The 12,319-nt window shown below is 35.7% G+C and overlaps 2 protein-coding genes and 1 pseudogene across 3 annotated transcripts; all 3 read right to left on the bottom strand.

Annotated features, from left to right (window-relative positions):
- Window positions 1–563: 563 nt before the first annotated feature.
- Window positions 564–1,596, bottom strand: LOC103696774 (putative histone H2A.3). Its single transcript, XM_008778486.6, has 2 exons — window positions 1,318–1,596; window positions 564–1,061 (listed from the first exon to the last, which is right to left on the bottom strand). Exons 1-2 carry the CDS (start codon window positions 1,504–1,506, stop codon window positions 846–848), a joined length of 405 nt encoding a protein of 134 aa, XP_008776708.1. The 5' UTR covers window positions 1,507–1,596; the 3' UTR covers window positions 564–845.
- Window positions 1,597–2,794: 1,198 nt separating this feature from the next.
- Window positions 2,795–4,318, bottom strand: LOC120108594 (histone H2A-III-like). Its single transcript, XM_039122253.3, has 2 exons — window positions 3,991–4,318; window positions 2,795–3,129 (listed from the first exon to the last, which is right to left on the bottom strand). Exons 1-2 carry the CDS (start codon window positions 4,177–4,179, stop codon window positions 2,917–2,919), a joined length of 402 nt encoding a protein of 133 aa, XP_038978181.3. The 5' UTR covers window positions 4,180–4,318; the 3' UTR covers window positions 2,795–2,916.
- Window positions 4,319–7,397: 3,079 nt separating this feature from the next.
- Window positions 7,398–9,868, bottom strand: LOC149752886 (protein DESIGUAL 2 pseudogene; annotated as a pseudogene). The gene is made up of 3 exons (XR_016396586.1): window positions 9,808–9,868; window positions 9,375–9,573; window positions 7,398–8,766 (listed from the first exon to the last, which is right to left on the bottom strand). The product of XR_016396586.1 is annotated as a protein DESIGUAL 2 pseudogene (transcript).
- Window positions 9,869–12,319: the final 2,451 nt, after the last annotated feature.

The raw sequence follows: 12,319 nt of genomic DNA, 5'->3' as shown, positions 1-12,319 counted from the left end.
CCAATAAATACAAAAAGACAGCCAACCTATCTTCTAATCATTGAGGCCTTTGAACATTCAAACTAGTTTCATTTTTCCCTTCCTCTAAATTCAAACTGCAAGAGTATCATAAGCAATGAAGGAAATCATATTATATTAAGTCCAGATCAGTTTCGAGTTCAAATTAGATTTCATGAGGCTCATCTAAAACAGGCAGCATTTTCATTCAATCCCAAAGATACCCAAGAGAGGTCTAGCAAAAAAAATATATAAAAAAAGATACCAAAGAGAAGGCAACCCAATCCGGCTCCAGCTCAAGTTACAACTCCTTAGAAAAACAGGCAAAATTTTCATTCAATCCCAAAGATACCAAAGAAAGGGCACCCCAAATCTAGCTCCAGCTCAAGTTACAACTCCGTAGAAAGGAAATTTTTCATTCAATCCTATTAGGGGATCAAAGAAAAGCCAGCCCACTCCAACTCCAGCTCAAATTACAACTATATAGAAAAAAAAAATGAGCGCAGCACGATACACACTTAATTGTACCCTAACATTACAAAAAAATAGAAGTAGCTGCTCTCAGCTTTAGTAATAATATTTCTTTTTTATAAGAAAACTTCAATAAATTCATAACGGATTACAGATTTCAATGCCACGTATCCCACAATGAATGTTATAATTCAAGAAAATGAATTTAACAAATAATCATTAAAAAAAAGTTAAGATTTCTCTTCGTTCGGAATTCCCGAGTCGACATTACAATCTAATCTAACTAACTGACGCTAACCGGAGAAATCCCCTACATTAATACATCACCAACCCACCACCAAAAAGAAAAAGAGAAGGGAAACAAAACTATGAATTATTTAGCTGTCGTCGGCGGCGGACTTGGAAGAGCCGGTGCCGGTCTTCTTTGGGAGCAATAGGTTGTGGATGTTGGGCATCACACCGCCGTTAGCGATCGTCACCGTCCCCAAGAGCCTCGACAGCTCCTCATCGTTCCTTACCGCGAGCTGGATGTGCCTCGGGACAATCCTGGTCTTCTTGTTGTCCCTCGCTGCGTTCCCGGCAAGCTCCAAGACCTAACCACAAGGCCAGCCGAGAAGTTTATATCCGTGCCCAACCCAAATCCCACATTTCACGAAATTCGTGATCAAAATAAAAAATTTACGAACAAAACCTGCTAAAAATCGCAACTTCATGCAATACGATCGATACCAAGAAGGAAATTCCGAGAGTTTCAGGCCGAAATTGGAAAATACTCTTAAAAGTATCAAATTTCTTCCAACAAAGATAATTAGGAGTAACGAAAAAGAGGAGGGGGGGAGCGAAGATTACCTCGGCAGCGAGGTACTCGAGGACGGCGGCGAGGTAGACCGGAGCGCCGGCACCGACGCGCTCAGCAAACTTGCCCGCCTTCAGGAAGCGGGCGATACGGCCGACGGGGAACTGGAGACCGGCCTTGCTGCTCCTAGACGTGGCCTTCTTCGAGGCCGCGGAGCCGATGGCTTTCCCTCTTCCAGCCATGTTGACAAGGAACTAGGGTTTAGGCTTTGGAGAGGGGGCGACCAGAGATAAGACGTTTCACGGAACTCGAGAAGGACGAGGATCCATGGTGTGGTTCGTATCTCTTATTTATAGGGTTACCATGAGCGGGATTGTTGGACCAATGACAAAGGATTACGAGGATCGCAATCTGAGCCGTTTGTTAGTAATGGCTTTGAACGGTCAGATGTGTAAAAGGGAGCACGAGGAACTTTTGTCCATTCCAATCAACCATAGTATGTTGAGGTGCGGCTCGCATTAGATTATGACCATGCCATAGATTTTGGTCCCGCTTAAATAAGGAATTATATCTTACATGGCACGCACGATGTAAATTTTGTAAAGCAGAGGGCTTAGTTTAGAAATCATATTTATCCAACCAAAGAGATGTTGCAGTATGAAAATTATTACTACATTATCGGAACAATATATTCTGGAATTTTGCAAGTCTCTGATCTCAAGCTGATCTGGTTTGATGGAATCAAATTAACTAGAGGAGCCGCGTTTAAAGTCTTCAAACAGAGGTGGCGATATCTAGTTGTTGCAGTATATGCAACCATACCTAGAAAATAGAGCATGCTTACCCTAATACACAACTCATTCTTTGATTATGTATAGGTATTTAAGATTTATCTAATGAATAATTGATGTGGGACTAAACATATGCATGCACGGATCCTCACATATTTCTTTGTTTAAGTCATAACGTTCTCGTCAGGCTAAGAGTTCAAATTCATTTAAATCTAATCACAAGTACCACAATCGGCACGTGGTCAGCCCCAATAAGTACGTGCTACGGTGTTCCTTCGTTCACATAAATTATGGGACAGATCCGCTTTAATATCATTTGTCACAACTCAGAACCTCACGCAAAAAGGCTACTCGAAAGATATTTTTTGGACTTCTTGATTATGTATAAGTATTCAAGATCTACCTAGCGCCTAATCGATACATATGATCACACGGATCACAAGAGTTTTTGTATAAATACCAGTAGCTGAGGGTATCAAGTACATGCCCCGCAAGGAGTCACCAGATTTTCAGTAGGGACCCGCACCCAAATCGTTCCCAACATGATACCATTAATTAGAAGCTATCTATAGCGCCACCAAACTGGATATCAGGCCATTCTTCCTGGTATCCATATACGATAATTACAAATCACCAAGCAATGGAAGTCGTAGATAAGTTCCAGGTAAATCTCTATCGTTCTAAACTTTCATTAAAGAAGAAAGACAAAAGAGAGTGGAGTCCACAAAAGCGTGGGGAATTCACAAGAAAAGAAATTCATAACCGACTATGAACAGTCTTCAACCCATATCATCAGCACCACAAACACCCAATCAGAGGGAGCGCGTGGGGGCCCATAGGGGAGAGACGAGCTCAGGCGGCTCAGCTCCCGCCGGAGGAGGAGTCCCTGCCGGAGGTGGACTTATTGGGGACGAGGCGGCCGTCAATGTGGGGCGTGACGCCGCCGCTGGCGATGGTGACGGAGCCCAGCAGCTTACACAGCTCTTCGTCGTTCCTCACCGCCAGCTGGATGTGCCGCGGACTGATCCGATTCTTCTTATTGTCACGCGCCGCAGTTCCCGCCAACTCCACCACCTGCCCAATAAAATAAAAAGTTTCAACATAATACTTATTTAATTAAAAGAAAAGCCTTCAAACAACCAAGAAAAAGGTTCACGACGATTGCATCTCGCACAGCTCTTAAAGCATTCCGAAATCTTTCTGCGCGAAAGATGCAACCCGAACCCACCAAGAAATTGTTGTTAGACCCGATAAAGCATCAAAATTTCGGCATGTGTTTTGCCGACTTCTATCGAAGCCTCTTTCCCCAAATAATTAAAGAATAGAGAGGGAACCTATGTGAACTTGTGAAGTATAACGAGCTTCCAAAACTAATTTGAATCTTTTGGCTTTTAAATACGTCCAAAAAAGAAGGGGTGTGATTAGGTAAAATCTAATTAGCACTTCGGGAGGGCAATTGCAAAGATTAAGAAAAGAACTTCAAATATATTTTCCTATTTTGGCATCAGAACTCGGAGGAAATGATACCCAAAGAAACGAAAGCAGAGACGAAACAAAACTATGCAGAATGGCTGAAGACATTAATCCGAAAATCATAGAAACGTTAGCAACGGATTTCAACAAGAAATCCTAGAATCAACAAAACCCAGAACTCCATAGATTAAATCCTACAGAAGCTGGCAACAAGAAGAAGCATAACTTAGAGCAGTAAAAAGGAACTGGATATCTCTCACCAAATCTACCAAGAGCTACGATTTCTTGAACAAGTTTACAATACATTATACTACGATCCAAGAACAAAAAAGAAAAGCAATGACGAACAAGAAATTTGAAGAAAAAGAACCAACACCCTAAGAAGAACAGCCCATATGCAAGAAATCCAGCAACTCAAACTTAAATGGGTGGCGAAGAAAGAAATGGAGGAGAAGGACCAACCTCGGAGGCGAGGTACTCGAGGACGGCGGCGAGGTAGACCGAAGCGGCTTCGCTGACGCGATCCGCGTACTTGCCGGTCTTGAGGAAACGGGCGATCCGCCCGATGGGGAACTGAAGCCCCGCTCTTCTGCTCCTCGACCTCACCTTCTTTTGCCACAACAAGAGCTTCTTCTTCCCTTTGCCCGCCATTGCTCCAAGAAAGAAGCCGAGATCCCAAAACAGCGAAGGCGAGAGGGAGCGAGGAAGAGAACGTAAAAAAGGAGTTACGTGACGTTATCCGGCCTTTATATGGTGCACCGGTTGAATGCAGGGCCAAGTGACGTCAGAACACGCGGATCGCGACTTACGCCGTCGGGACGACACGTTTTTGGACGGCTGGATCGCGATCCTGAATGGTACATTCGGGAAGCGAGGCGGATTTGGAGGGTTGGGGTTGTATCTTTCGCGCGAAAGAACTACGTCAAGTGGCTGCTTTAAAAGCTGTGCAGACGGATGAGAGCGATGCTTTTTTTTTTTTTTTATTTTTTATTTGTTTTTTTGTTGTTGTTGCTGCTGCTAAGACTGATGATTTGCAAATTTTTAGTACAAATACATCCAAAAAAAATAAAAAATAATATATTTTGGAGCTACCCAATCCGCGACTCTGTTGGCCTTTAGAACACCACCTCGTCACTAATCATGGCCCAACCTGAACCCTAGTTTTGGGGTCTTTGTTATGTTAGAGTTCGTGGCTCAATGGACGGTAATTTCACGATTGGTATATTTATACCTTGAGAGGTCACCAAATTTACGGCTGCGATGGAAAGCGATCAACCAGGCTAATGGGACTGGGAGTTCCATGAGTTGCGTGTATGGCTGAGTACTAACCGGGCCCGCCCATGATATTATACAACATGAGTCAATGGTGCATGGGATATAATGTTTCTTAGGCTCAGCCAATTGCATTATATGTGAGCCATGCTTAATATATTTTATAAACTACTAAAATATTGTGTACGTACAATCCACATTGAGATATGCAACGAATAATTTTTAATATACTAATAAAAATATTAAGTGTCCATAATAAAAAAGTACATTGAGCTGCTACTTCAATAATTTTGAATAATAAATACATAAAAAAATAAATTTCAATGAAAATAATTTTAACTTGGCATCGGTCTCTGATATATTTGTAGGAGAAAAAATTCTTTATATGAACCTAAGTAAGAGGAATTGAAAGACCCAATTTAGAAATACTAGAAAAAAATTTATTATTTGAATATCTAGATAAAATTTAAAAATAAAAAGTTGCAGAGAAATAATTTATCAAATACATTATTAAATTTTTTCTTATTAAGAAATGATTTTCCTGCCAAACAAATTGAAGAGAAATAGATAGATGGAAAATTTCCTTTATTCTAATATCTTGAAAAATTTTTTGGGAAAAATAGAGCTATGCTTCTACAATTCTTTCATGGATTTACCAACATTATTCTATCTTGAGTAAACAAATTTCCTATAAAAAATAATACTCTCTAACAAAGGGATTGAAGAAAAGGGATTTTTGAAATTTTTTATGAAACTTTTTTGGACATCCTTCCAAAAATCATCACTTCATAAAAACGTTAATAGGTAGGCTACAATAATTTCATTTTGAGCAAACTTTCTAAAGAAATTCTATAACAAATTTCAAAGGATGACTCTTAATAAAACTTTTGTTTTTATGATATACAATCTCATGAATGTAAAGTTTTATAAAATTATTCACCTAGAAAATTAGAAATATGGAAGTTATCCAACCTTCTTGTACAAATCTGAATGTTTTTCTCGCATTCTGATTTTCCAATCCTTCCAAATATCACTTTTTTAGAATTACTTGATTATAAATGAATTCCAAATATAACAGATTTTTGGAATTTTAATAGCAAGTGGAATTCCTAATAATTTCAAAACATCAGCAATACATATATGAAAAGTGGAAGGATATTGCCAAGATTAAGAAAATGACAAACAATCTCGAAAGAATATTTCAAGGTTATGAAATCAACATTTTTATGTAGTAGGTATAATATTTTAAATTAAAATCTATCAAAATAAATATATCTGTCATGCCCTAAATTTGGGACATAATACGGCCATGCTACCGAGGGATACAGCCCATGCTAACACGAAGCCAACCATGTCATCTTAGTTTCCAAATCCATAGAGGCTTTGGGAAGAGGGGTAAACTTGGCTCAATGGCTGCACTGGCTGGTCATTCGCCGGTTGCAACTGCCCCCAACAGCTGCCAACCATTAGCACTAGCCTCGGGGGTTTCGCGCCGGCCACGCCTCCCCTGGCTGTGTCTCAACAGGGGTTGTTCGAGCCGATCGAGCAGGGGATCGCACTCTCCTATTCCGATCCTTCTTTTTTTTTTCCTTCCCAAAGCTTGGATTGGGCCAAGTTTGGGTCGAGCCGATCAAGTTGATCGGCCCTTGACTTAGACATCTAATCTACCAATTAGAGAGTGTTGTTGGTACCATGTATAAAAATTTCTGTTAAAAATTTCTATGCATATATCTTGAAGACAACATTGTCCTTTTCTAAAAGTTTGGGCCATGTGATTTAGCATGAGTTGCTGCTTAATTTTGATGCTTCTTTTATCATGTTGGGCTGCCTCTAGAAGCACCACATGAAGTGAAATTTGAAATCTTGAAGCATGTCAACAAAGAAGCCAATTCAAATCCTTTATGAGAGAAAAGAATATTAACTACCACCATCCTCTTTGATGCCTAAACTTATCACTTTAAACTTAAAAATTTTCATATTTGAAGGATTGTTTTGACACGAATAGGGCATAACTATTTTAGTTGTGCTATAGGTTATGCAAGTCAATAATCGTCACTCTTCACCGAGTTCCACTTCTCTTAAAAGATGCGTAAATCGAAATCTTGCTAATTTGGATATTCATAACCCTAGAAACAAACCAAAATTGATCCTGGGGTTGAAATTACAAATTCAAATCCTTTGATGTGATGTGAAACGCATTCTATAGACAATCATAAAATTTATTTTAAAGGGCTAAGCTCCTATTAAAAAAGAATTCTACCTTCCAATTTTTTTGCCGACAATTCTGACAGTATAAAAATCATCTGTTGCGAGCCATGGTCCTTGTATGCTAAGGTGGAAATTAATTAATTATATTTTTTGATATCTTTCACCTCTAAATTGAATTATCCTAAAATCAACACATGGTATCATGCCTCACTAAGTTGCTTCAAAGGGCTTAGTCCAATGGTCATATCATTGAGCCAGGTTTAATTGGTTGGATGATTCTAAGATACTTTCTCTTCAGCTAGCAGATGAATTTGTGTTTTATATTAAAATAGGTTTAACAACAACCAACCTTGAGGTGATTTTAGAGTTGATCATGGGCTAGGCCGGGCCTATATAAAATTTGACATTTTCTGTGCCCAAGACCGGCCAATGATCAGCTTTAGGTAATTTTGACCTGATTCCTAAGAGCTCTCTGCTAACGGGCAACCACTCTATATATTATTGATTGACGACACATTTACCATGAAATAGGTGAGATATAAAGAGGCAATTGGCACATAGTCCCTTGATTGACCACCATTAGATATTTAATTCCTCTTGACCCAATGTCTAATTCATGTGCCATAATTCTGTTTAATTTTTAGTTCTTGGTCCTACACATTTATACCTGACTCTACATATAACTACAAATAACTATGCATATGGATAAGTGTGTGCAGGAATAATACAACTATGTATAAGAACTAATCGAGTATTTGCAAACCTATATAAGTATTTGCAGGACTAAAAGTTAAATACCGACGGTCAAAAAACTGGGTGTAAAATGGTAATCGAGCTTTGAAGCTAGAAGCAAAGCACTGCTCAGCTTCACCTTTTGCTCTTCTGCTTTGCAATGATGACACCAAAAAAAAAAACCCCATCATTTTGTAACCTCTGAAATCCACAAGTAGTTTCCCCCAAAAATATGCAGTGCTTACATTGTGGTGTTTCTGACCAACATTCAGTTGCAACTTCTTGGCTCTTCTATCACCCCTTACTTCAATCTCATTCATCAGTATAGTTAGTTAATAAGAAAAGGATATTTTGGTGCAAAAGGCTTCTGTCACTACGGAGTTAAAGAAAGGTGAAATATATATTTTTTTTGAATGAAAGAGAGAGGTGAAATATATATGAAGAGGCTGTTTTCATTGAACACGTAGCACCCAGGTTACTGTGGAGCAACCTTAATGATATGCCAAGACTGGCCCTCTTCCAAGTTTAATGTATAAGGAGCTTAAAAAATATAAGAATGCAAATTGTCCAAACCAAGAATGCAATAAATACTCATAACATAAAATATCCACACAGAAGGCTCCAAAAGGATACTTGGAAAATCTGACGAACAAATGATACCTCATATTGATTTGTGAGATTTTTTTTTTTTGAGCTAGCCTATCTTCTTGCTTCATAAAAAAAAGAAAATGTTGAAACAAAACACACTGGAAACCTAGTATATTTCATTGCAGTTTCTCTCAGAACTTGAATAGTGGGCGATCAAGGTTGGACTTCAACGAGATCTTTTGTCCTCGTATATCTTTTCTGATTCTCGCTTGGTTGCGTCAGCAGAAACATAATAAGCTACAAAATAGTCCATGAACGAAGCACAAGATCCCGCCAATGGAAAGGAAACGGTGATGGGAAAAGCCACAAGAAACTCTTGACTTGGAGTTAGACCTCGCTCCTATGACCAACATTGTGGATCCGACTATAACGATGATCCTGATCAAAGTGTTGAGCTTTTAGTATAGAGTCAGTAACAATGACGAGGAAATTTAGCAAAGCTGAAATCTCAATTTAAAATCTAGATATCAACAATATTCTCCATGATCTAGCACTTTCAAGACCAGAACAACAATATTCACAGGGGATTCTACGTAAATTAGCAGTTAATCCAGGGGAAAGCCCTATAATGTCTAATATGTATTAGAAAGCATAGGGATGGATGATAAGAACCCCAATAAAAATCAGACAATAGGAAGAGAGTAGAGAATATTTTTGATGTTATTCCAAATTCTTCCGAAGGCCGATAACTTTATTGGATTGTATAAAATAGGCTACTCATTGAAATTTTTTTGTTAAGAAAAATCTCATATAGAAGTTATGTACATTGCGCATTGATTGAGTATACTCGATGTTAACTTACTTGGTTCGTTTAGGTTTATATATATTGCCCATGCAAAGAGAGATATTCTTTCTTTTTTTTTTTTTCTTTTTTTCTATATGTTTGTCTATTTATTTTTTGTTTTCTTCTGGTGTTCTGTCCTTTTTTTTTTTCCTACCCTTGCGAAGAAATCCATACTAGTAGATATTGGAGGCAGGAAAATTACCACGACACAATCAGGGTGGCTGCAGCCATTTTCTTGTTAAAAGATCTGGAGCGAATCCACATGCATCCACCAAGTACATTCGCGACGGCATGAGCTAATGCCAGAAGCCCAGCTGCTGCGAGTCCAAGCTTGTAAGCCTCATGGACTGGCTCTTTGCACTCAACGAAGAACACCCTCAGGTGCTTCCCCTGCAACAAGACTCAAAAGCATAAGTAACATTATGATCGAAGACGCATTTGTTGATCAATTGCATCATAACTACAAAAATCATCAATTCTTGTCTTAGGGACAGAATTATGATGTCTTGTTCTTCGGTTGTTCTTGTTAAGGTTACTTTAAGTTTTTCTGCAGTCATAAATCAAATATATAGAAAAATGAAGAAGAAGAAGAAGTACCTTGTTTTGAGCTATCTCAGCTTCGATCCCTAGTATACCAGCAACTACATCCATGATCACAATTAGAAGGCAGATAATCACACCTCCTGACATCCTCATTGTTACAGGTTTGATAACTGAACGATGGAGTGGGTGAGGATGAAGAAGTGATCTTAGTAGTTTGTTTATGTTTATGATGTACAGAAATACTTCACGTGGAGCAGTGGATAAAGGAAAAGAGGAGAGATTGATATTGATATATTCCTATGAAAGTGTTTAACCTCCAAGAGGTTTATTATACCTCCATTTGGACTCCTCAAGGAGTAATTTACAGATCCCATTCAAATGAAAAATTCAGAAATTAGTTAATATATAATAATTACTTTATTGAATTGATAAATTAGATCTCAATTACAATAATTGTATCGCTAGCACAAAATCAGCAAAACTTAATTATTAATTTAGTGCTAGCTAAAGAATTATAGTAATTGAAATCTAATATGTCAATTCAATGAATTATATATTAGAATGATTTATTACCTTATTAGAATAATTGATTGCTAATTTTGTGCTAGCAAAATAATTATTGTGATTGAAATTTAATATGTCAATTCAATGAATTATATATTAGAATGATTTATTACGTTATTAGAATAATTGATTGCTAATTTTATGCTAGCAAAACAATTATTATTATTGAGATCTAATATGTCAATTCAATAAATTATATATTAGAATGATTTATTATCATATTAGAATAATTGATTGCTAATTTTGTGCTAGCAAAATAATTATTGTGATTGAGATCTAATATTTCAATTCAATGAATTATATATTAGAATGATTTATTACCTGCAGTTCTGTTGTCTGGTTGTCCCCTCTCTCAAGATAGAACAAGACCTTCTCCCATATTCAATTGGTCACTAGAATCAAGGAATGCGCATGATCAAAGAACTTGATCGAGAAGGCCTCAGGGATATTTTTCACAAATTTTACGAACAGAAGTCCTTATTTTCATATTTCTTATTCCTTACCTTAATTCTGAATCTACACTTTTGAAGAAAATAAGTTTCTTGAATATTTTTTATTAGAATAATTGATTACTAATTTTGTGCTAGCAAGTAAATGATTGTAATTGAGAACTAATTTGTCAATTCAATGAATTAATTATTATGGATTAACTAATTTCTAAATTTTTTGTTTGAATGAGATCTGAAAATTACTCTTTTAGGAGTTCAAATGGAGTTAGATAAACCTCTTGGAGGTTAAGCAAATTATTATCTTTTTTAAGAATAATTACTACTTTTGTGCTAGCTAAACAATTATTTTAATTAAAATCTAATATGTCATAATTGCAATAAAGGATTTAATGAATCATATATAACTAACAAAAATAAATAGACACTTTCTTGGATTGTTAGCAATATATAATTCATTAAATTCTTTATTACAATTGTAACATATTAGATTTTTTTAGAATAATTGATTACTAATTTTGTGCTAACTAAACAATTATTGTGACTGAGATCTAATATGTCAATTCAATAAAGTATATATTAGAATGATTTATTACCTTATCAGAATAATTGATTGCTAATTTTGTGCTACCAAAATAATTATTGCAATTGAGATCTAGTATGTCAATTCAATAAATTATATATTAAAATAATTTATTACTTTATTAGAATAATTGATTGCTAATTTTGTGCTAGCAAAATAATTATTATGATTGAGATCTAATATGTCAATTTAATGAATTATATATTAGAATGATTTATTACCTTATTAGAATAATTGATTGCTTATTTTGTGCTAGCAAAATAATTATTGTGATTGAGATCTAATATGACAATTCAATTAATCACATATTAGAATGATTTATTATCTTATTAGAATAATTGATTACTAATTTTGTGCAAGTAAGATAATTATTTTAATCGAGATCTAATTTGTCAATTCAATGAATTAATTATTATGTATTAACCAATTTTTAAATTTTTTATTTGATTATGATCTCGAAATTACTCCTCGAGGAGTCCAAATGGAGGTATGATAAACCACTTGGAGGTTAAGCAAATTATTATCTTTTTTTTAGAATAATTGATTACTAATTTTGTGCTAGCTAAACAATTATTGTAATTAAATCTAATATGTCACAATTGTAATAAAAGATTTAATAGACACTTCTTTGGATTGTTAGCAATATATAATTCATTAAATCTTTTATTACAATTATGACATATTAGATTTTTTTTAAGAATAATTGATTACTAATTTTGTGCAAGCTAAACAATTATTATGATTGAGATCTAATATACGAATTCAATGAATTATATATTAGAATGATTTATTACCTTATTAAAATAATTGATTGCTAATTTTGTGCTAGCAAAACAATTATTATGATTGAGATCTAATATGTTAATTCAATGGATGATATATTAGAATGATTTATTATCTTATTAAAATAATTGATTGCTAATTTTGTGCTAACAAAACAATTATTATGATTGAGATCTAATATATCAATTTTAATGAATTATATATTAGAATAATTATTACCTTATTAGA

Source organism: Phoenix dactylifera, chromosome 9 (assembly GCF_051530095.1).
Source record: "Phoenix dactylifera cultivar Ajwa chromosome 9, Ajwa_hap1_PhDact_Kaust_v1.1, whole genome shotgun sequence".
Lineage (NCBI taxonomy): Eukaryota > Viridiplantae > Streptophyta > Magnoliopsida > Arecales > Arecaceae > Phoenix > Phoenix dactylifera.
Note: the sequence above shows the minus strand (reverse complement) of the source record. Positions and strands in the feature narration are given on the sequence as shown.

What these genes read in the sequence shown, in the direction of transcription:
- LOC103696774 (XM_008778486.6), bottom strand. Translation starts at nt 1,506, where the DNA reads ATGGCTGGAAGAGGGAAAGCCATCGGCTCCGCGGCCTCGAAGAAGGCC. An exon ending in TCGAGTACCTCGCTGCCGAG is followed by an intron (nt 1,062 to 1,317) that starts GTAATCTTCGCT and finishes CCTTGTGGTTAG; the next exon opens with GTCTTGGAGCTTGCCGGGAA.
- LOC120108594 (XM_039122253.3), bottom strand. Translation starts at nt 4,179, where the DNA reads ATGGCGGGCAAAGGGAAGAAGAAGCTCTTGTTGTGGCAAAAGAAGGTG. An exon ending in TCGAGTACCTCGCCTCCGAG is followed by an intron (nt 3,130 to 3,990) that starts GTTGGTCCTTCT and finishes TTTATTGGGCAG; the next exon opens with GTGGTGGAGTTGGCGGGAAC.